Source organism: Penicillium psychrosexuale (assembly GCF_028828465.1).
Source record: "Penicillium psychrosexuale strain IBT 29551 chromosome Unknown utg000002l, whole genome shotgun sequence".
Taxonomy (NCBI): domain Eukaryota; kingdom Fungi; phylum Ascomycota; class Eurotiomycetes; order Eurotiales; family Aspergillaceae; genus Penicillium; species Penicillium psychrosexuale.
The window spans coordinates 3,378,490-3,400,339 of record NW_026643187.1 but is presented as its reverse complement, the minus strand read 5'-3'; the positions used below and the strand labels follow the sequence as shown (position 1 = coordinate 3,400,339).

Below are 21,850 nucleotides of genomic sequence, written 5' to 3'. Positions count from 1 at the left end.
TTATGGAACCCATAAGCGCATGAAGCCTACGACTTCCTGGCGACAAGTCACGCAGCTGCCGAAGTTGTTCATGGCAAGGCTCACGCGACAGTCCTCGCAAATGCATAGACAGCGACAGGGCCAGGTGATAATGGCCCGTGGGCTTGTCTGGCAGACCACACAGGGTGGACCATTGGGTCCGAGGCCTGTTGCCCCGGATTCCCATGTATGGGAATCGGAAATGCCCGAGGTTTCTGAGCGACGGGAAAGGATGAGCTTCTCAAGGAGTTCAGCTTCCTCCTCTGGAGTAGGTTTCCGCCCTTCGGATTCTGAGTTCATGGCGTTCAGCTGCTGGAGGCGGGATGAGAAGATGATTCGGGATCTCTCCCTTTCAACTTGTTTCTGGTAGCGACTGCGCGTCATGATCTGTGGATTGTCCGGGTTTGTTTTGAGATGGGCGGCTAGAATCCTGGCCTCTTCTCTGCTCTCGCGATCGCGCGGGTCAAGAAGACGGGCGAGTGTGCTCATGTCGATCAGGGGATCTTGGAGTGGTGGGCTTGCCCTGTCTGCATACGGATCGAGCTGGGTAGGAGTTCGACGACCATCTTCCGATGGGTTATCCTCCCATTCTGAGTCCGAGGCGTTGGTAGACATGGACATCACGCTCGTGGTGTCGAAGTCATCAGAGGGCGGAGAATAATCAGAGGTTTGATCTTGGTTTCCCCATGCACCGCCAATTTTCCACCAGCTGTAGAGTCTGTCCTCTAGCCGGCTTTCATCCGAGCCCATCCAGTCTGGCCGATTCGCGCGCTCTCGCTTCCTCATCTCGATCTCGACATCAAAGTCATGGTCATCGGGGAGCTCAAGCTCTCCATTTTCCGAGAGAATCCAGAAATCTAATGGCTGTGATGGGTTCGTCTTGTCGGTATTAGACTTCTTTCCACGATGACCCACCATGCGTTTGAGCCACATTGGCCGAGCGTTTATCCCTAGTCGATCAAGCACATTGTTGAGTCCATATGCAACCCAACGGAGCATAAGGAGGGAAATTGCGCGGAAGAACGAGAGGACATGCCACAATCTAATCGATACTCGCACTGCGCCAACTCCCCCAAGCTCAGCTCGAGATTGTACGGCTCGAGTACCGTTCTTGGGTTTCTCAATCTTTTTTTCGCGGTTGTAGCCACTCTCCCAAGCAGATTGTTCTGGCATGTCGAAACTTGAGAAACCCATAGCCTCGATAGGCCGACTTCTGGTCTGACTCTGCCAGTTCCCATAAGATGAAGACTTCCGCCTAGAGGCTTCAATTTCAGAAAGGCGATCCTCTTCTAACCACGTCATCCGCCGTGCAACGACTGATTGGCCCTCGTTCAAGAACACGGCCTCACTTGCCGCAGTTAGGGCAACATACCCGATCCGAAGCAAGGTTGTATAAAAGTCTTCGTGTCTGTTAATACGGATGCTCCTTATCTGGTTCGAGCCTTGCATATTCTCATGCGCCATCAAGAAGCGGTCATAGAGGGAGACAGGTTGATCGTCCGATGGCAGCGAAAAAGCGGTGATTGTAAGTGCTAAAGTGTATATTGAGAGACAAATCACGATGCCGCCCAGTAAAAAGATATGAGGGATGAATCCCACAATGCAAACAGTCGGGAACCTGAGCACGCCAGTTTCGAGGCTGACGGGCGGACCGCCATCTAACCCCCACAACATGGCTATCATGAAGCAGGCACCCCAAAATGCAGTGCTGAAAAGCCGATATTTGCTCTGCTTGCCGAAGACTTCTAGTATGTGCGAAGTTGCACTATTGCAGCACGAGATCAATACAATAAGTAGCAGTTCGGGTGTGACATTCATGCGTTCCAAAACTTGCGACCTTGTGAGAAGTTCAAAGACCGAAGTTGAGTTAGCATCAGACCCACCAGAAAGCGCACTAAGAGGGCTTTGTTTAGGAAGACCGAACAGGCCTAGTCCGATAGATTTACTGATCATCGACTCGGCTTCTGCGAAGGCGATTGAGTGCTCGAAGATGGACATCCCCGTCTCAGTCATCACAGGCTTGCCTTGCAATGCGCAAGAGAGTGTTTCGATGAAGTGACTCAAGCAAAGGAGCATGAATGTCGGCCAGAGTAGGGAAAATGATCCATATGGGACACCCGGGTTGGTTCCGCGCGCCATCCTCACAGCAGTGCACGACCGTTCCTCAGATTCCCATCCTAAAAGGGTCGAGCTGATTGAGTAAAGAGCACCCCCATCACTGGAATAGTCGAATACGAGTTGCTTTCCGGGAGATCCGTAGCGCATTGTCGAAAAAGACGGCGATGTCTGACATCGGATTCCACGGAGCAGGCTGAGGATTTGGGAGACGAAGAGAAGGATAGGAATCAATCGGAGAGCCGCACGCCTTTCCCATCCTAATCGAAGGTGTCGCCGAGTGGACGCATAGATAGTAATTCGGTTTAGGATGAGCGCCTAGACCCATCAGCATGGTAAGTATACAAGTCAAGAGCGGGGTCTCACCTCCACCAGACAAGCAAATGACCAAAGACTTGTCAAATACCCAAAGAATCCACCAAGCTTCTTCATAGCACCCAAGAGCTCCGCAATGTAGTAGCCACTCTCCTGGCTAGCTGTATCGGCGAACTCATTTGCAGCCATCTCCGCTGCATGTGTTGCGGCTGTACCGCTGGCTCCAGCTGTTGGACCAGCCCCGCCCCAGATAGTTTGGCCAAGGGCTTTAATTCCAGTTATTCTAGCGAAAATTCGGGGAACCGTTCGGAAGGCAAAGGTCTCGGCGTGTTGAAAGGCGCGAAGGGGGGAGGTCAGGAGTTGATGCGGCAAAGAGGACAAAGGAGAAGCCTCCGGTGATAATGTTGTATTCAAATGTTGTAACAAAGCCGCACTAGATGTTGGTATTGAGGAGGGTTCCACGACGCTTGACATGATGAGTCGGTGTTGTATGCGCCTCTGCGGGTGACCCTTATCAGCGATCCGGGGGAGATGCAATCAACACAAAAGGCTGCTAGTGCATCCAACTGTAGGCACAAGCAAATAGAATGTTCAATAGCCGAAAGATATTACAACCAGACTGAACACCACAGTGAGCAATGCTCCTGTGAACTGCATCCCGCAAATCAGAATGTATGAAAGAGTGATCTTCACGATGGCGGGCACTTCCTTGGAAGTTCGCCCCGGTGGAGCCGGCCCCAGCCCTCTCGAGGTCCCGTCATTATTTGCTGACTCAGCCACCGGAATGCCCGAGGTCCAGCCTAAGTTGATATTGGCCATCTTAAGGATAGAACTCTATGATATGATATGATTTCTTGTTCAATTTGTCTCCTATAATCCAAACGCTTTGCCAGTGGTAGATTGACAAAGCGCGTTAACATTGGAAAGTGTTGATCTGCCATCATCTTTAGACAAATTCGGCCATAGATGTATTAACCGTTTGCATATGCTCAGATGGGATAAGAGGTCTTCTACAAAGTTCCAGAGTACCGCTACAGTAAAGAAGGAAAATACTTGCATAATGTTAGAGCACTGTATCCCATAGAATACATGCCATGACATAACGCCATGACCAAGCCTATATATGTGAGCTAGTCTGGAACTCCCCATGGTATTATCGTAAAAGTCGGATTTTTGTGTCATTGCGCCGTGAATCATTTCAAAAGCCATGTGAGCCGAAACAAGGATAAGCGATACCTGAGGTCTCAGTCAAGGAAGTGATGAGAGACCAAAGGCTAAAGGCGCCACGTGGGAATCAAGTATTCAAGAAATCAGCAGCCATCAGGAGCTCCAGGCACAACTCAGGTGGAATATCCATGTCCGGCACGTTGACCTGGTCCTTGTGCTTTTCATTGTAGCAAAAGTATTCGCAGATCTTTTCGACAATGACACCGCTGCAGAGAAACAACATTAGCAATGCCCACGAAAGGGAAAAAGGAATGTAAGGGCGAAACGTACGAGTAGTCCTCCAAGACACATACACCGGTGCGACCCTCGGGGAAATTGTCTGTGCGTGGTTAGTACGACCCATGCAGCAATGAATCTCGAGTCCACGTACTCGAAGAAAGCATCCGCCGTAAGGTCTCTGAGACATAAGCTGCGCTGCGAGGGATAATGAATTCAAATTTGTCGCTTGAGACTATAGTCACAAACTCGGTTTCCGTGGATGGCGCCATGATGAAGTCCGCGTATCCGCGTAGTTGTAGGAAAGTGACCGCTGTGGAGCGAAAGAGCCTTCTGAGGTTGCCGTGTTGGTCCGTGCTCAAGCTGCCCCAGTGACGCACCTGATGTTCCCGATATCGCGTTTTGCTTGGAGTTGAGACAAGGTGAAACAATATGGGCAGCTTGCGAGTTTCTTTGGTTCGCATGCGAGTGCCAATCCTCTTTCTTCGAGCCTCGTCAAGGCCGATCAGTACACGCAATGTAGGCTACGTCAACAGTCGAGTATCAAGTCTTCCTCTGGGATATACAAAGCGGTTATACTCATCTCAGCCAAATGAAAACAACCACAACGTTTCATTTCAACCTGGAAACCGACTTGCCGGCCGAAGATGCATGATCACCGGCGGGACATCCGGCATCGGCTTCGCCATTGCCGAACGATTTCTACAAGAAGGCGCGTCCACCATAGTCCTCGTCGGCCGATCTCAAACACGCCTAGAAGAAGCAGCCGCAAAACTTGGCTCTCTTATGGGTATACCACCAGAAATTGGTGAAAGCAACGATGAAATCGCAACTCGCACCCCGGAAGAAGACAACCAGCAAAGTACGCAAGGAAAGATCCGTCTACTTGTCGGAGACGTCTCAAATGCCGGATCATGGATGCGGGAACTCGAAAAGGAGATGGTAAGCTATCTCATCCATCTCAATAAATACTCTCATCCTAATCACCCTCTAGGCAAACGTAGACATCCTAGTCAACGCAGCAGGAATTTCGATATCAAACATCCTGCCAAGATCCGAGCTAGAAGATATCTCGACAATCCTTCGTACTAATCTCGAAGGCGCAATACTCACTTCGCGCGCATTAATGCGTGCTTCTATCCGAAGCCGGGTACGGAATCGGAGTGATCCAACTGCGGGGACGAAACTCCCATCAAAATGCATTATTAACATATCCTCTCTACTCGCGCTCAAGGGCGGGACTGGCGCAGTTCCATACGCTGCTTCCAAGGCTGGCCTTCTCGGTCTAACACGGTCATTAGCAGTGGAGGCGTCGGCTTCGATGAAAGATATTGTCATTCGTTCGAATGCTATCGTGCCGGGGTATATTGAAACACCCATGGTTGCAGGTATGTTGGTTTGGGCATCCTATATATGTGCGTGAATTGACTGACCTCGATAATAGACTTCACCCCAGGGGAAACGAGCAGGCTGAAGGATGTCATTCCTCTTCATCGATTTGGAGATCCACGCGAGATTGCTGATGCAGCTGTATTCTTGGCACAGAATGAGTATGCCAACAATTGTGTGCTCAATCTTGATGGTGGATTAAGTGCAGTTTGATTCGATCCAAGTGAGATGTGTAATACCAATCAATAAGTCAAAATACTCCAACAGCTGTAACAACTATGTATCTCATCCACAATCAAACGAGTTGATCCACCATTGATCCTAGCAAATGCGGTAATTGTTCCTCCGCAAAGGTCCTGTGCTTCACAATATTTACGACGACGTGCTCTCATATCTCTCTTCGAGTTCTCAAGTGAGCTGGCCAGTTTGAAGCAAGAACACCTCCATTCCGTTAACTATTTCGTGAATGCCTGCAGGATTCAGCTCAAACGCAAGTTTGATACTTTGCTCAGCTGGCCGTGTTGTTATTCTCAGGTCATACTCTAGTAATCTATCAAACCAGAAAACGCCACTGAGCAGTTGAGACACAAAACCCCAAAATGAATACATTATCATGCCCATATCCAAAGCATGCTCGTCAACCTGTGAGTTCGAACCCTGTTGACTGAAAACAGGTTCGCCTTTATGCCATATGATACAGAAGAGGTTGAAGGGGGTAGTAAACAAATAAAAAAGGGGAATTCTGAAAGTATGAAGAGAATGATGTCAAGATAAATACCTGCGAAGGCTGCTGGTAATACCTTGCGATGCCACGCGAAAGTCTGTTTTCGGCATTCAATCGTCGATCATGATGGCACCTCCCTCATCATCGTCCTCAAGAACGATAGCCTCAATGCCCTTCGAGTCAGGAGCGGATACACTAGCGACCCGTTTAACATCGTGGCTGCTGAGCTCCACCTCGTCACTTGAGCCCTCACGCTTGCGCTTCCCGGTCACAATTGCATCACCGGCAGTAGTTGGAAGATCGCTAGAAGGCTGCACAGGCTGCTTGGGCTTCAAGGGTATCTCGACCATCTTCTGCAGCGTCGCGGGCTTGGAGTCTTTGGAAGATGGCTCATTTCTGCAAATCAATCAGTCAATATTGCCTAGTATTCTTGACAATAAAGCGCTTACCTTGCAATGACCACCAGCTCGAGATTGATCCGCTCTGGTTCATTCCCATCGTATACCGTGATGAAGCTTTCATTCTTGATGCCGAGGTCGAACAACTTTTTCTCCAGATTGTCGGTGAAATCGGGGTCATAGATCGATTCACTGCCAAAACCAACAGAGATCTCTTCGCTATAACCCAGCTCCGTCTGAAGAACGCCTTGAACGAGGTGTTCAAGGGTTGCTACCTCGGGATCAATTTCGACCCGAGCCACCACAGGGGAACAGACCGGGCAATCGGGGTTTGGGGGGTTCAATGAGTCTGAATTGATCGCACGAGCACCGGACCTTTCCAGGAAAACCTTTCAGAGAAATGGCTTGTTAGCTTTAGTTAGTGGGCGCTCTTGTTGGTTCTTACCATTTTGGCCTGCATCAAGTTGTTTTGGAACACCTTCAATGACTGAAGAACACATAGCCCAGCCGTCATAGCATTGGTGGTTGCGATAGCAGGAATGATATTGCCCGCCATTTCTGTAGAAGCTGTGTTAATACTGATCGTCTTGAAATGTGCACCGTTATTTGATAGACTCACGCTTGACATCGAATTTCGATTTGAGTTCAAGGTGGAAAATTGCAGCTCGTAGATTAGCTGTTGCGGTAACAAAGTCCAAAGTGTCCACGTCATCTTTGTCGAATATCAAGGCCGGGGAATCTTGGCCTGGGGGGTTGTTTGCTTGAAGTTCCTTCAGACGTTGGGCCAACCGGTTCAAGCTGTAGCATGTTAGTTTATCGAACATATGCTATCGCTGACAGACAGTCCCTACCTATCCCTAAAAACACTAAAATTCTCCCCCAATGTCCACACTTTCTGGTCATCCGTGGAGATCGTCGAGTCGATCGAAGCAGATTCTTCTTGGAGTTGAGCAAAGTCAAGAGGCTCTGGTGGATCCCTTTCCTTCCACATTTCCTTCATGTCTTGTAATCGTATTGTGTCCCTTCGGAAGACTTTATCGAAGACCTTCTGGTAGGCTTCCTCGGTGCCGATCGATTGTCGCAATTCTTTGAGCTCCAGTGCTTCCTTGCGTAGGTCTGCAATTTCATTTGCTAGCCGGACGTCAGTTTCAGCGCCTAGTTATAGATTAGACTGAACCAACCGTTATCAGCGTCTTCTGTGTTATCCACCTCCGCTGCCTCATCTTCGCTATAGCCGAAAAGTTCCCTACTCAAAGGTGAGTATACAAAGCGTACAGATTTGGAACTGGATCTTACGGCAAGAGGAAGCTCTTCGCCCAAACTATGCAATGGATTGGCTGGCTGGGGTTGCTGCGGATCGTACACACGGGGAACGACTTGGGTGTTTGTTTCGGGGTGCAATCGTAGCACTCGGTTTGTGACTAAAATAACGCGCGTCAGAAGACGCCCAATTTGCGAAGCCGGGCATCAGTTTGGCTGCATACCTTTTGAATAACTTGCACTTGGCCATTGAAGCCTGTAGTTCCACTTTCGATCAAGGGTACATTGGCTGCAAGGCACATCTTGTTCACATGACGTCTTGCGGCGATGTTGTCCAGCGCATTGAACACGACGTTGAAGGATTCGAACCACGAGACGTTGAACTGGGCATCCATAATGTTCGCATGGTAGGCCTCGAGCTTTGCGTCAGACCGGAACTTTTGCGCAACCTCCTTGGCAACCTAGATGAAAGCATCCATATCTCAGTATTCCATATCACCTATCGCTGAACCGCTCACACGATGTGAATGCGCTGCGCTTGAGTCGGGGAGGATTCGCAAGGGAGCGGCGCAAGTGCGCGGGGTGGTCGGTTGGACGTACTAAGGCCTTTGATTTCTTGATATGCTCATGTCGAAACAGGAACTGACGATTGAGATTGCTCAAATCAATAGTATCGAGGTCGATGATGTGAATTTCGCCGAAGCCGGTGAGGACGAGGTTTTTCAGTAGCTCGCAGCCGATGCCGCCTGCGCCGACAAGAAGAACGCGTGACTATGTGTGATGAGAGAACCGTCAGAATAAATTTTCAAACAACATCACTTAGACCTCAGGATTGAATACCAGCAGAGCTGTACTTACCTCTTTGAGGGAGCGGGTGAGGTCCACCCCGAGGGAGCGCTTAATGGAGCTATCCCGCATGGCGGGCAGTAGATGATGATCGCGATCAGGTGGTGTTGTAGTGTTGGAATAGTTCGGTACTGTAGTGCTGTAGTAGCGCGTCTGTTCTAGAGATAAGTTGCGAAGGGGGAAAAGGTCAAAGAAGGAGCAAGTGAAAGAAGTGCTGAGCCGGGAACAGTGACCGTTGGCGATGACGGCACTTGCTGGGAGCCTCACACGTGGGTTTCCGCTTCCTTTCGGTCTACGCCTTTTTTTATTTGCTTTTTCTGTGATTGAAAGAGTAAAATGTAGTTGTAGAGTGAAATTTAATTGACGTTGTTTTCTGATCTTTTCTCATCTTCTGGTCCTTATAAGTGATCATTTGCATTATCGCACTGTATACTGGCGCATACACTGGCGCATATACTCTGATCGCCCTTTTAGATGATAAATGAACGTGAGTATGATCTCAAAATAAATGTGCCTGTTTATGGTCATGACGATGCTATCCATAGTTATATCTTTCTCAGGTACCAGGTAATCTAGACCTGCAGACCCTGTGTCACTGCAAACCATAATGTACAGACCTCTCTTGCACTTATAGCCATTGCCCCTAGATCAAACCCTCAATATCACTGATCTATACCACAATAGCGCATATCTGAGAGCTTTCCAGATACATTATGGGCATATTGTGTCTGCTTACATAACCGGTGACTCTATCCAGAGACCATCGGGACAAAATCTCGGTGTGGCAAGAAAAAAAAACACCGGTCACTCAAAGGGTTCGCCGGATTCAAGTAATTTTATATCGCACCTTGCTTGTTAGAGCCTCAAAAGATTCGAATATCCAGGTGGGGTGGAATATCGGCCGGGTCTAGCTTCTCACCGCAGGAATCCTTCCACGCGATATCAAAGGAGATACCCCTGACTCCACATCTTCCATTTGTTTTCAATCAAGATCAAGCAACACAAGGAGAAAATATCATGCCATCATTGGATCCAATTCCGGCTCAGAGAAATGGTCAGGTCGAAGCCAATTCCGACGATGAAGCCGACCCTGAGTTGGTAGAGCTTCTTCGCCAGCATTTCGGACTGGGCGAAAGACCAAAGGATGCCCCACCAGAAACTAAAGTGCTCGAGGGGGCTCAGTATGTCTTTGACAACGCAATTGATATTGCGGTCAGCCTTGCTCACACCAAAGAGGCTGCCGAAACTATATGGAGTATGATGCAGAAGAAAGAGTATTCCACGCACACCTGGTCGGAGCACGAACTACACCCAAAAACCAAAGATGAAAGCACAGTCGACTTCATCTTCACAATGGATTTGCTGAACTTTAGTTTCTGGTCTGAGGAGGATGAAGAGCCAAAGCGTTTCTGTATTGAGTATCGTGGCGAGCTGTGGACGGGCTATTGGAGTCTGGTTGCTGCTCTACAAAGAGCTCTTGATGAAGGTCGGTTCCTTGCTCTAACTCTACTTCTGGAATAACGAGTACTTACACCAACGTCAGATATTCCAATCACAACCCCCGACTTCTGGGTGGATGAAGAGAGGTGCACAGACGAGCTACTCCGACATGTATTCCGGTCTGCAACAGATGGAGAGATTCCTATGTTCAAAGAACGAGTGCAGTGTCTACGTGAAGCAGGCGAAGTCCTTTGCGAGGTATGATCCCCACCTTAGTTATATGAGCTATACTAAGCGGAGATAGGAATTCGGCGGCAGCTTCGTCAACTGCATTGACAGTGCCAATCTCTCCGCTGCAGGACTGGTCAATATATTGACAGAGAGCTTTGCCTGCTTCCGCGATGAGACGGTCTTCCACGGAAAGAGAGTGCGACTCTACAAACGTGCTCAGATCCTAGTCGCCGATCTCTGGGCCTGTTTTAATGGCGAAGACTTTGGTGAATTCCATGACATTGACAAGATCACCATGTTCGCAGGTATGCCTCTCGCAAGCCTTACAACTCCCTCAAGCCTAATCTAACCATACATAGACTACCGCATTCCGCAGATGCTGCACCAGCTGAACTGTCTTCGCTACGCGCCTAAATTGGAAAACCATATCCGCGACCTGAAGCCCATCGAGCCAGGCTCAAACTGGGAGATTGAGCTCCGTGGAACGAGTATCTGGTGTGTTGAATTGATCAAACGAGAGATCGAAAAACAACACCCTGAGGTCAAAATGAACCGCCGAAAGCTCCCTTCCAAGGGTATCTCAGACGACAATGAGAGCAACGAAACCGACATTTCGGATGAGTTGGAAGAGAAATTGAAGATTGTGGAGAAACCACAAAAGACATATGGCATCAATGCGATCCTCATCGACTTTTTCTTGTACGATACGATGAAGTGCCTGGAGGCAGAGAACAATGAGTCCATTCCTCATCACCGAACGAGGAGTATTTGGTACTGAGGTTAGTAGTTATTGGGTTTGGCGTCATTGACGGGGCATGGAGTTAGGTTACCAGAATGGTGCCTTGGGACATTGGGTTGCTCTGGAGCAAAAGGGGCATACCATCAAAATATAGACATAACGGCGAAGCCGCTTTCTTTACTTATCGAGGATGAATATAGAATTTACATGTTGATTCATATCTTAGGGTATCAATTAAACTAGCAGGCTGCGTCCTATTTGGAATAATCGTTTAAGCCGCTGCACCTTCGATGCGGGCCATGATATCCGCTTTCCAATTCACATAGTCCTCTTGACGATCATCACTCAGCCAGTCAATTCGATCTTGCATCATTGTCCCCAGGCCAGGCAAAAGACCGCCCCGCGGAGCATGGTCGGACTGCGAGGCACGAGGCCCACTACCAGCCGCCGAACGTTTAGGCGGCCTAACGCCCCTGAGTGTCGCATCCTCTTCGTCTAGGTCTTGGTAGGACCTGCCTTCCTCGTCTTCGCCATAGAGCTGTCCAGCATAGGGGATATTCTCAAACCATTCCTGGTCATTGGCCCATCCTTGCTCCATGATAAGAGTGATCCATTGGTCAACATCGTCGCGATGCCTCCGGTCATTAGCCTTCAGCCCAAGGCTGTTCAGTGCCGTCTGGCGCATTTCAATAAATGTCTTTTTATCCATCTTCTGCGCTTCGATATCCGCCTCTGCATCTGGTCCGGGGTTACGCCGACGGGCGAGCACAAGGAAGTATACAGCAACAACCATGGCGTAAACCAATTCTTTGAAATCATCATCCTTCTCAGATCCATCGATGGACACAATAGGTTCCAGGAAATCCAAGCTCTCCCGGTCCCATCCCGGTTCGTCATTCGACATGCTCGACGTAAGATAGAGGACGGACGACACGCCAGAAAATATATGCGGTGGGAGGGTCCTCGAGATTGGAGGCCTAGACCAGGTATTTGTGCGCGGGGCAGGTGTCGAAAGAATCTTGCATACAGTCCGAACGGCTGTCATTACCCAAGCCGGGGCGTCTGGAATGATAGTTGACCCATAAACATCCTTCGTTCGGGAAGCTGTAGCCTTTTTTGCCGATTTCGAGGGACTCTCCAGCCGGTTCGCCGTGCTCATACTTCGTTTCAAGGGTGTAGACTTCGAAGGTGTATTTTGTAGTCCTCGTGGTGTTGGAGCTAATGCCCTGGAAGGGGTGTTCCTGGCTGCCGCGCCCTTCGTCGGTGTTGTCTGCGTTGAGCCGGCGCGTGAGGGTGTTCCGGGAACCGATACGCTTGCTGGGCGTTTGATACCGGTAGAGCTTGAGCTGAGAGATCGGTCGAGGTATGAATAAAGCTTTTTGTATATGCGCGGAGGACATGGTGGACGTCCGAGCAGCGGAGGTAATTTAAGAGCCCGGGTCAACCTAAGGAAGCAATATACAAGCAATTAGCATCTTAAAATTAAGCCAGCCATAGAAAGACCTCATTCGGGACCTGTGGCACACCTTCTGCAAGCGATTTCAGCGCAGGCATAAGGCCGAGCAATTTCCTCTTCCGGCTTCAGACTGCTCGAGAAGCTCCGGGACTGTGCCACTAGTGACATTGCATAGCTGAGAAGTTCTTGCGGGAGGTCATTGGCATGAGTCGGCACCAATGTGCTCAACGCCTGTTCCACCGGCCGATTGTTCATTGTTCTTGAAATGGTTGTCCGAGGAAGGGGCTAGGGGCCAGGGAGGATATGGCTGGGACCAGGCAGGACAGGGATAGTTAAGAAGGCAAAAAGCAAAAGGTAGTTCCCGAGAACCTTTCTGCGTATTTGAATTTAAATTGAGCCAACTGTGTCTGAACTGAAGGGACATCTGCGATTGCCCGGCGCATCGATAAGAAAAGTGTGACTAAGCACTATATCAGGCCCCGAGGCACGGGGTACCTCGATGCCGCCTCTTGCACAGTATTACCTTACAAAATCCCCTAAATATGTCTGTTACAGTAAGTTCACATATAAATACCACTTCCAATGTTTCTGCAGCTCTACCTTCTACGGCAAGATGCTAATTACAACTTGAACAGTTACACACCACCCAAGGCGACCTCAAGGTCGAGCTTTTCTGCGAAGCAGTACCCCAAACCGCAGAGAACTTTCTCGCCCTCTGCGCATGCGGCGCATACAACAACACCCCATTTCACCGCCTCATCCCGGGATTCATGGTCCAGGGCGGAGACATCTCTCTCGGCCCCGCCGCGCATCAAACAAGCATGAAACCAATGCTCGAGTTCGAGATCCCAAAAGGCGGCACATCGATATACCACCCGGCAGCAATGAACCAAGAAATCCACCTCCCATCGTTGCGACACAATGCGCGAGGCATTCTGTCTATGGCATCTCGTCCGGTGAAGGACAGGACGGCGCCTGGCTCTCAGGGCGCAACGGGCGCTACGATCAACGGGAGTCAATTCTTCATTACGTTCGTGCCGGCGCCACATCTTGATGGCGCCAGTACTGTGTTTGGGAAGGTGTTGAATTTGACCCCCCAGGACGAAGGGGGTGATGTTCTTACAAATATCGAGAAGGCGAATGTGAAGGTCGATAAGAAGGGGAAAGTTTCTCAGCCCAAGGAGGGTGATGACTTTGAAGCATTCAAAATCAACAACGTTACTATCCACGCGAACCCATTCGCGAAGTGAGCTCTTTGACGCTGAATTCTCTCATGAAAACAGGATTGTGTCCCAGGATCAATCCCCAAGAGCCACGCTCAGGTTGAACACAGCTGCTACCTGCAATCCTATCATGCGAAGCCCAAACTACTCGCTCCCTAGTTATCGAGTCTGGCTGCTTACCAATGTCTCTCTGCTGGCTTTCTCGCTCTGTCTTGCCAGCAACATTAGGTGGTACCGCCAAATACGGCACACTCCATTGGAATCACTTTCGAGAAGTGGGTCAAGAATATGGGTCGGCACATCTTGCCTGATGATGAACACTTGCTAGCAAAGCTAGGCGCGATCAGACTACTCAATGGATCAAAAGAACAGAGAGACACAAGAGGGAGCTATATCGAGGTATCGAACATATCCAACAGTGTCAATTATTATCATAACTCCTGAATTAGATCACGACATCCGAAAAAATATCTAAGTACAAAGCAGCCCATGATTTCTATTTATAAACCTCGCATTCCATCCAGTTGTGTCCAACCCTCTCCAAGGCGAAATAAATCCTGCAAAATTCCAACCTGCAGTTCTACTTTTGTCTGATCTGACTGCGCCGCATAATTCAAGAATGACAGAGCCGAGCATGACATCAAGAACCGAAGGATTTCGATGCTTACCGGCGCTGCTGCATTCCCAAGATATGCCTCTACAAAATCGGTAGTGCTCTCCTGCATCTCCTGTCGCGTAAGGCCATACTGTTCGCCTGTTCGTCGCAGCATATGCACAAAATGGCCTAAATCTCGTTCCGGTACACCAAGCGGCTCACCGTTCTCATCCAAAGAACAGTGTAGCGTCGTCGTGTCGATCATAGTGACATGCCCTGTCGCGCGGTCATAGAAGAAATTCCCAGGATGGGCGTCCCCATGTACGACAGTGGTGCGCGGATGACTAGCAATATCACGCTTGCAATCGGCAATAAGTTGATTCATTTTCTCAGGGAGCTGGTCGGCTTCGAGTCCCGCGGAACGAATAAGGTCTTTGTACAGCAATGCCTGCTGGACTCGTTTTGTTGCTGCGTTAAAATACCACTGGAGATACTCTGTGCCTGGTCGCCCTTCAACGCTATGAGTGTGTAATCTGGCTAAGGTACGTGCGACTGCCTGTACGCCAGCAATGAAGGCGGATAGCATGTCTCTTCTCGCAGGTCCCGGCGGTAGGGGGCCCATCTGCATCATGAGCTGATAAAGGGATACCCCGGGGGCAACTTGATATGTGACCACACCAGCTGGTTTCGTATCCCACGTCATCTGCCCAACGGCCAACGGGGCGGCAGTCTTGATGTCCCCCTTTGTATGCAAAAGAAGCCATTCTAAGCTTGACAACTCCTCCGTGATGCCATTATCCAAGCCGTGGACAAACAGTTTAACCACAGCAACCGCACGGTCATTAGATGACAACGTTGTCTCTCCATTGGTAAGTCCATCGTTGGCAAAAGCAAAGAAAATGATAGCACCAGAAAAGCCCCCGGGATGAGTGGGATCCAGACTCCGCAAGTTGACAGGACACCCAACAGTAGCAGACACATGCTCTTCTAGCGCCGAAACAGTCGGGGCTATCTCTGGAAGATTTTGCATTACTTCATCGGCCTGCTTTAAAGTCGGCTTTCCGCTTCGATTTCGCGTTCGTGCAGCTCGCCGCATTGACGATACCACGCTCATCCCAAGCGATGGACGAGACCATGATGAATAAGCCAGTGCAACGCTGCCATGCGCCATCTGCACTGTATCTCCCTCACCCTCCATCGCGGAGCGAAGCAGAGCCTTAGCGGCGTGTTTCCACGAATAACCTCGCATGATTCGCTGTAGAGAACGAGCATGCCGTCTCGTTTGCTCCGGGTAACATCTTACCTGGTCGATCCGATAAGCCCAGACGGCTACGCGCTGGCTTGTCGGTGAAGGGACAATTCCATATGTGCTCTCGTCCATCACCACACAGGCTTGGCCAAGTCCCAGCGGAATGCGAGTGCGATCAAGCGCAAACTGACCTGCGCCACTTTCCTGCGTCACTAAGATGGGAACGCCCAGTCCGGCCACTTCGGTGAAAATCATTCCGAAGCCTTCGTGCATCGAGGGCATTATGACCAAATCCGCGTTACAGTAGAACCGCGAGACCGCGTCGGGGTCATCGGAGAAAGGGTGCAATCTGACGAGGTCTGGCATGCCCGTCATCTCATCGACGGCTTGCTGCCAGCGCTCCACGTCTTCTGCCGGGAGCCCCAGTACGTCCAGGGAGATCTCGTTGCCAGAGAGTGCGATCTTGCGCACAGCGTACACGGCGTCGTCTAAGCCTTTGGCGGGATCATCTGCTCGACCAGCGAGGAGGACCCGAAACAGGTCGTTGGGCTGTCGCTGTTGCGTGCAAGCATCGCCCGTGCGCACGCCTGGAATTAGTTCATGGAAGCGAGGTCCTGTCATGTTGGATCGTGGCCGATTGCATTGGCCCATCCACTCGCGTTCGCGTGCTTCAGTTGTGAGTACAGGCCCTACTCCAACGGCCAAATCTGCTTTTGGAAGAATCCTCTCGTCGAGCATTGCTAGCCGAGCGGCTTCAACATAGCCTTGCTCGCGTGTTTGTCCGTACCACTTCCATGCGATGTCGGACTTGCGCAGAGCACTGGTATGTGTGATGAGCGCGAGCTTGGCTGTGGGATACCATCTCTCGCGTATCAAGGAAGCTGCGGTGCTAGAGTATCGCGAGTGGCCAATGATGAGATTGAATGGGCATGGATGCTGGTCATCTGGAATGGGCAGACCATAATCTCCTGGCTGTTGAACCTTCGCCACATGGTAGAGCAAGGCACCGGGGTCGGCTCCCCTAGAGGGAATGCAGACTACTTTAGCACGACCATGCCCTGGCCATGCCAATTCATTCTCAGGCTCTACCATGAATAGAGTAACTGATGCATTGGGGATTTCTGACATGGCCTTGACTAGTTCTTGATTCAACAGAGGCAGACCTCCTTTACCTGGCCCACTGGCATTGGCAAGGACGAGCACTCTCCAAGGTTGGGTCTTTTCGGGCGAGATATTGACAAGACGTTCCCATTCGAATTTAACCTTTTCGCTGAGCTGGAGAGCTTTATGTTCATCGCATGATGTATCTTGCTTTTCCACAGCAGACCATAGTCGAGATAGTTGTGTGCGTGTTTTGAACAACCGTGCAAGCCCTTCATTGATTGGTATACCCTGCGCCTGGTACGCTTTCCAAAACTCCCTCTGAACCTGGCCAATATCAGCTTCACTCATTCCGAAATCTCCGGCATACTTTCGCAGTCGCTCGTGAAACCCAGCCGCATCCATTTCCGCCGGTCCAATAGGTCGGCCGCTCGCATCTATCGAGCGGGTCAGTCCCCCGTAGTCGATCATGGTAATTCCTTGAACGGGGTCCCAGAAGAAATTTCCCGGCGAGGCATCGGCATGCAGTAGTGAGGCTACACCTTCTTCCCGTGAATATTCAATCGCTCGGTCAACCAATGAGGCCAATTGCTGTATTTTATCAGATCCAATAGCGCGTTCATACTGCTTTCGCGATGGGCCCTGAATCTCTTGGACCCAACCTTGTAACTTGTTGCGGAGTCTTTCGACGACAGATTCGCTGGCACTGCTCCATTCGGTCTTTTCCCGGTGCAGCTTGGCCATTGTTAATGCCACTCCTTGGACGGCGGAAATCAAGTCGGCCATCAGTCCATTGAATTGACAATCCAACATCTGAGCAGTTGGGATATTAGATGATTGGATTTGTTGTGTTTTATGATTGATTGAGATCCCATGGAGTGCACCGCGAACAATATCATTCATTATTTCCCTTGTTTCGTCGGGACAAGGCTGCTTTGCGATCCGTCGGAGAGTGGAGACTCGGCCAATGTCACGGATAATTGTGTTGATTGCCTTACCTGCTGCGAGCTGGTAGACAATCACTCCGATAGGCTCTGCGGTGTTCTCATCGCGCGTCCTTCCCACTCCAAGAGGCCGAGCAGCAGACGGTGGATCGGAAAGAGATATCAACCTCCGATATGCAACGAGCTCTTCAAAGAAGTCTTTATGACATGCTGGCGGATATACCTTTGTGACGGCGACGGTTCTTTCCGGGTGGGTACTGTTCCGGACGAAGTAGATGGAACAGCCTGATTGACCTTCTGCTCCGGATGCTTGAAGACGGTGCAGCTCAACAGAGTGGCCGAGGACAGATTCAACGATTTCGGTGATGGAGTCGGCCTCGGGTAATGCAGTCAATGCGAAGTTGCCGTCGTCTGCTTTTGGAATGATGAGCTTGTCGAGGGTGGTTGGCAAAACATCTTCCTCGAATCTAGCTCGCTCTAAGGTGGCCATTCTATGGGGTAGAAAATTTCAATAGAAGGACAGAGCATAAAAAAGAAATAGGATAACAATATATCATTCACTTTCATTCGACTGTAATCGCAAAAAGGGCTCTCTCTTGACTCTAGCTCAAAATACACCGATCAGACAACGATCAGACAACGATCGACATAATACGAAGATCTTCAGCTGTGCCACCTTATGCAACATACGGTGGATCTCGGTGTGACTACTCCGTAGGTCAGGTCGATCTGTGACAGAATGGATACGTTGTCTGAATCATGTTGGGGAGCGTCGCATAATTAGCGTTCTATTGGATACTAAGCTACAGCATACACAACCTCTTGCCAATTATATATGTTCAAGCGAGTAAGTCCGTCTTCGTAGTCCGCAGGCCAGATTTGTCTCAGTCGATGGCTGAGTGGCTGAAGACATGATAGGCCTAAGGAGCTGCAGATCACACATCAGGTACTTGGGTATGACATTATTGAAAGCCCAGATGATAAATTTGTAACGATGGATATCAAACGCCAGGTCATCAAGTACGCAATTCCTAGCTTCTGATGAATACAGCTCCAGTATCGAATTCAGCTAGCCACCAGAGGACATTTTGACATGCATCTAGGCAGCCTTGCCCTAAGAAAGCCATTGTGCCTACTCCAGTGCCAACCTGATATTGATCAATAGCAGTCAGTTTATCTAGAAACAGAACAGATACAGCCCCCTCTAAGCCATAAATAGGGACCATGGTTTTTGTTGTGGCCTGGTAATACGATGTATCATTCCCACATAAGTCACTATTGTATTGAAGCTGAAGAGCTGTCTGTGGAGCTGAGCTCCGAGGGCAAATCGGCATCGGTTAGAGCTAAGAAGGTCGACCCACTATGGAGTAGAACCATGGCTCTTCCCGCGCTCTATCTGAACCTTAAGTCATAAAATACACGAAATACGAATATTACGTATCTATTGGTTTTCACAAACTTTGGCCAGCACAGAAAAATGATCTAAGCCAAAACAATGACCTCTATACCAACCTATTTGTACTGGGTCGCATGTCCTAAGCTATGAGTTATATCAATAGATGGAGTATTTCGATGTAAGCTACGTAAAAAATTCTAAATCGTCACTCCCTACTCCGTACGGCTTTACCTATTGGGCAATATTGAATGTATCACGCGAGCTATTCATCGTATAATCATTGACTATGCCGAATAAGGAACTTTACGGAGTACTCAGTATGCAACATAGCAAAAAGCAAAAAGCAAAAAGCAAAAAGCAACCGAGGATCAATAAACTGTAATTAAAACCAGGTCACTTTGCAATCCAACTGCAGTAATACCACAGAGTGCGGTAATACAATGTCAAATCGTTACGAATAAATGATAATGGCGAATACATAGCATGCTCGTTCAATTCAAGATCTACATTGTACACATTCCAATATTATACGGTAGAAACTACCTTGATAATATTGAGCTAAATAACAAGATGTCCACGAAAGAGGAAAGGCAGCTTATTTGGCGGATTCGGGTTCGTTTGCGGAAACGGCATTCGGCAGAAGTGCCAAGAGGAAATCAAAGGTGAACTTGTAGTTTATTCGTTAATGATAGTCTCAATGGCAATTACTCATATAGAAAACAGTCTAAATAACAACAGGTGAGGATGGTAGCCACACCACCCGACATGACCTGACCTGACGAGGTATGTTGTATACATCGTACTCCGCAGACCTCGGCACTTCTCAACTATTATCAGCGCAAGAAAAGGCAGATTCAATCTGTCCATCAGCATAAGCCTCCTTAATCTGCACCACAACCCCATAAGTGCCTCCAACGGCCAAAAACAGTCCTAACAGCACGAGAAAGACATGGAAAGCATACAACATGACCCTCAGCGCATTCCCCTTCCAATAATCGCGATGACTATACAACCACAACCACCCGGGCAGACTAATCGCCAAAGGCGCGAAGCACAAACTGCCCACCAATGCCAACACATAGTTGAAGATGGGGATAGCGCACGCCAAAACAAACGAAATAGCCGACATGCCAATCGTACACGACAGCCAAGTGCACCAATGCACGGCCGTGTTCGCTTGCAGATGACGCGAGTTGCGCAGGATTCGCACGAAGAGGTACTTGGCTGCGACGTGTACGTAGAGACAGCCGCTGACGATCAGGCCCGGGAGGGCGATTCCGTAGGCGACCCGCTTGACAGTTTCACCGGCGCTACCAAGTGATGGGGAGGCGATCCACTTGCCGCACCAGGCGTAGATTACCAGGCTGAAAGTCAGGTAAGAGGCTGTCACCAGGCTCATGCTTAGGTAGACTGCTTTGGGGTAATCCTTTGGCCTGCGCATCTCCGAAATGACCGGGAGGAAGGCGGATGTGGCTGCGCTGGAGACGAAGATCGTTGCCGAGGCTGTGATGCCGGTTGTGAAGTTGGGGTCACCGATGACTCGGTAGCCGAGGTCGAAGTCACCTGTTTGGGGCGCTGCTGCTGGTCGGTCTCGTGTTGTTACGCCGATACTAGAGCCATTAGTACTTGGTCCGAGAGAGGAAAATTGGCCAAAGCTTACACAATGATAAAAACGGCAACATAGACACTGCCGAATCCAACCCAGGTGAGCCAGCCAATATGCGAGAATTTGCGCACACTAGCACACATGGTAATGATAATCATCGCGATGAACGAGAACCAAACGGTACAGATGGAATGCCGTGACAGGGCATTGAATGCGGTCGATACGCCAATGACACCCGATGCCGCGACAATAATATAACTAACCGTGAACAAGAAACCAACAAGCTCCCTCACGATCGGTCCACCGACCACCTGGGCCATGTCCACGATGGAATGGCAGCCCGGGTAGGCATTGCGGAAGTTACCCTGCACAATAGCGCAATAGGCATTGAGTACAGTCCAAGCTATCACGGAAACGGCGCCAGGGAATGCCCCTAGCTCATACATCAATGATGGGATGGAGAGGACGCCGGTTGCGAAGATGACTATTACGGTGTCAGTTTTCACAGAAGCAATAGTGAGACAGGACTAAACTGACTCTTCAGAAAGATAATTGAAGCCCGGATCCAACTGACAGTTCGAAAATCGACTTGGCCATCGCCCCGTTTGAAGACTTCGAATTTGTCGTCGACTTCGCCTTCTTGTGTCTCGATGGCTTTGGGGTCGTCTGTGTAGGGAGAGGTTTCCTTGATCTCATCTGTATGAATTGCCATGTTGAACGAGGATGAGAAGTTTCCAATCAGATGTAAATGTAGGCAGCGAACATGGAGCTCTGAATTGGGGTACCCACGGTCGGTATATATAGACAAGTGCTGAGGAGGGCACTTATCTCTGTTTTTCCTCAGGCTTATGTATGGCTTGGCACCATGGAATTTATCCGGAGGTTCACAGTACTTTGGTCACAGCTATTGCACACTAACGCGCGATAAGACGGAATGGGTCTGGTCCACTTTCCCCACGAAACCACGAGGGATTGAATATCATAGGGGTGAGGTTGGCATGTGGATATGGTTTGGGGTAAGTCTGGCAAAATTGGAGATAGATATTCAATGAAGCATATGATGTTCTCTGTTTCGATACTCCTGCCGTCCTGATAGCTAGAACTGTGGTTTGGATATCATTTGGGGTCGGTCTGGCCTATATTTATGCGATAAGATGAGGTACAAATTGTCTAACATATAACTACATGTAAGTTATAGTTGGATCTAACATAGCACAGCACATGCATGCTCTCTAGCTAAAATACTAAAACGGAGAATTTCAATGGACATGCTAGCAATACTATTTAAGATGAATATCATAAGATGAATCAATATACTCTGTAGTTAACTACATGTTACATAGTACATAGTATGTACATAAC

At 49.4% G+C, this 21,850-nt stretch overlaps 10 protein-coding genes across 10 annotated transcripts; 3 read left to right on the top strand and 7 right to left on the bottom strand.

Moving 5' to 3' along the window:
* Positions 1 to 2,922, bottom strand: N7518_002477 (putative ubiquitin-protein ligase (Asi3); the record flags this gene model as incomplete). The annotated part of the gene is made up of 2 exons (XM_057183405.1): positions 1 to 2,451; positions 2,500 to 2,922. 2 exons carry the CDS (start codon positions 2,920 to 2,922, stop codon positions 1 to 3), a joined length of 2,874 nt encoding a protein of 957 aa, XP_057044855.1.
* Positions 2,923 to 3,039: 117 nt separating this feature from the next.
* Positions 3,040 to 3,267, bottom strand: N7518_002476 (uncharacterized protein; the record flags this gene model as incomplete). Its single annotated transcript, XM_057183404.1, has 1 exon — positions 3,040 to 3,267. One exon carries the CDS (start codon positions 3,265 to 3,267, stop codon positions 3,040 to 3,042), a length of 228 nt encoding a protein of 75 aa, XP_057044854.1.
* A 475-nt stretch (positions 3,268 to 3,742) lies between these two features.
* N7518_002475 (elongin C) lies at positions 3,743 to 4,163 on the bottom strand (the record flags this gene model as incomplete). Its single annotated transcript, XM_057183403.1, has 3 exons — positions 3,743 to 3,881; positions 3,946 to 3,994; positions 4,046 to 4,163. The coding sequence occupies 3 exons, from the start codon at positions 4,161 to 4,163 to the stop codon at positions 3,743 to 3,745; spliced, it is 306 nt and encodes a 101-aa protein (XP_057044853.1).
* Positions 4,164 to 4,323: 160 nt separating this feature from the next.
* Positions 4,324 to 5,493, top strand: N7518_002474 (SDR family NAD(P)-dependent oxidoreductase; the record flags this gene model as incomplete). The annotated part of the gene is made up of 3 exons (XM_057183402.1): positions 4,324 to 4,833; positions 4,886 to 5,279; positions 5,336 to 5,493. 3 exons carry the CDS (start codon positions 4,324 to 4,326, stop codon positions 5,491 to 5,493), a joined length of 1,062 nt encoding a protein of 353 aa, XP_057044852.1.
* A 621-nt stretch (positions 5,494 to 6,114) lies between these two features.
* Positions 6,115 to 8,626, bottom strand: N7518_002473 (E1 ubiquitin-activating protein ubaB; the record flags this gene model as incomplete). The annotated part of the gene is made up of 10 exons (XM_057183401.1): positions 8,521 to 8,626; positions 8,263 to 8,433; positions 7,887 to 8,123; positions 7,699 to 7,823; positions 7,584 to 7,648; positions 7,254 to 7,557; positions 7,022 to 7,200; positions 6,848 to 6,960; positions 6,454 to 6,791; positions 6,115 to 6,400 (listed from the first exon to the last, which is right to left on the bottom strand). Exons 1-10 carry the CDS (start codon positions 8,578 to 8,580, stop codon positions 6,115 to 6,117), a joined length of 1,878 nt encoding a protein of 625 aa, XP_057044851.1. The 5' UTR covers positions 8,581 to 8,626.
* An 899-nt stretch (positions 8,627 to 9,525) lies between these two features.
* Positions 9,526 to 10,957, top strand: N7518_002472 (queuosine 5'-phosphate N-glycosylase/hydrolase; the record flags this gene model as incomplete). The annotated part of the gene is made up of 4 exons (XM_057183400.1): positions 9,526 to 9,994; positions 10,052 to 10,206; positions 10,253 to 10,484; positions 10,539 to 10,957. 4 exons carry the CDS (start codon positions 9,526 to 9,528, stop codon positions 10,955 to 10,957), a joined length of 1,275 nt encoding a protein of 424 aa, XP_057044850.1.
* Positions 10,958 to 11,189: 232 nt separating this feature from the next.
* On the bottom strand, positions 11,190 to 12,629 carry N7518_002471 (uncharacterized protein; the record flags this gene model as incomplete). The annotated part of the gene is made up of 2 exons (XM_057183399.1): positions 11,190 to 12,363; positions 12,445 to 12,629. The coding sequence occupies 2 exons, from the start codon at positions 12,627 to 12,629 to the stop codon at positions 11,190 to 11,192; spliced, it is 1,359 nt and encodes a 452-aa protein (XP_057044849.1).
* Positions 12,630 to 12,916: 287 nt separating this feature from the next.
* cyp5 (uncharacterized protein) lies at positions 12,917 to 13,624 on the top strand (the record flags this gene model as incomplete). The annotated part of the gene is made up of 2 exons (XM_057183398.1): positions 12,917 to 12,928; positions 13,010 to 13,624. The coding sequence occupies 2 exons, from the start codon at positions 12,917 to 12,919 to the stop codon at positions 13,622 to 13,624; spliced, it is 627 nt and encodes a 208-aa protein (XP_057044848.1).
* A 473-nt stretch (positions 13,625 to 14,097) lies between these two features.
* Positions 14,098 to 17,976, bottom strand: N7518_002469 (uncharacterized protein; the record flags this gene model as incomplete). Its single annotated transcript, XM_057183397.1, has 1 exon — positions 14,098 to 17,976. One exon carries the CDS (start codon positions 17,974 to 17,976, stop codon positions 14,098 to 14,100), a length of 3,879 nt encoding a protein of 1,292 aa, XP_057044847.1.
* A 1,729-nt stretch (positions 17,977 to 19,705) lies between these two features.
* N7518_002468 (putative neutral amino acid permease) lies at positions 19,706 to 21,200 on the bottom strand (the record flags this gene model as incomplete). The annotated part of the gene is made up of 3 exons (XM_057183396.1): positions 19,706 to 20,492; positions 20,543 to 20,972; positions 21,026 to 21,200. The coding sequence occupies 3 exons, from the start codon at positions 21,198 to 21,200 to the stop codon at positions 19,706 to 19,708; spliced, it is 1,392 nt and encodes a 463-aa protein (XP_057044846.1).
* Positions 21,201 to 21,850: the final 650 nt, after the last annotated feature.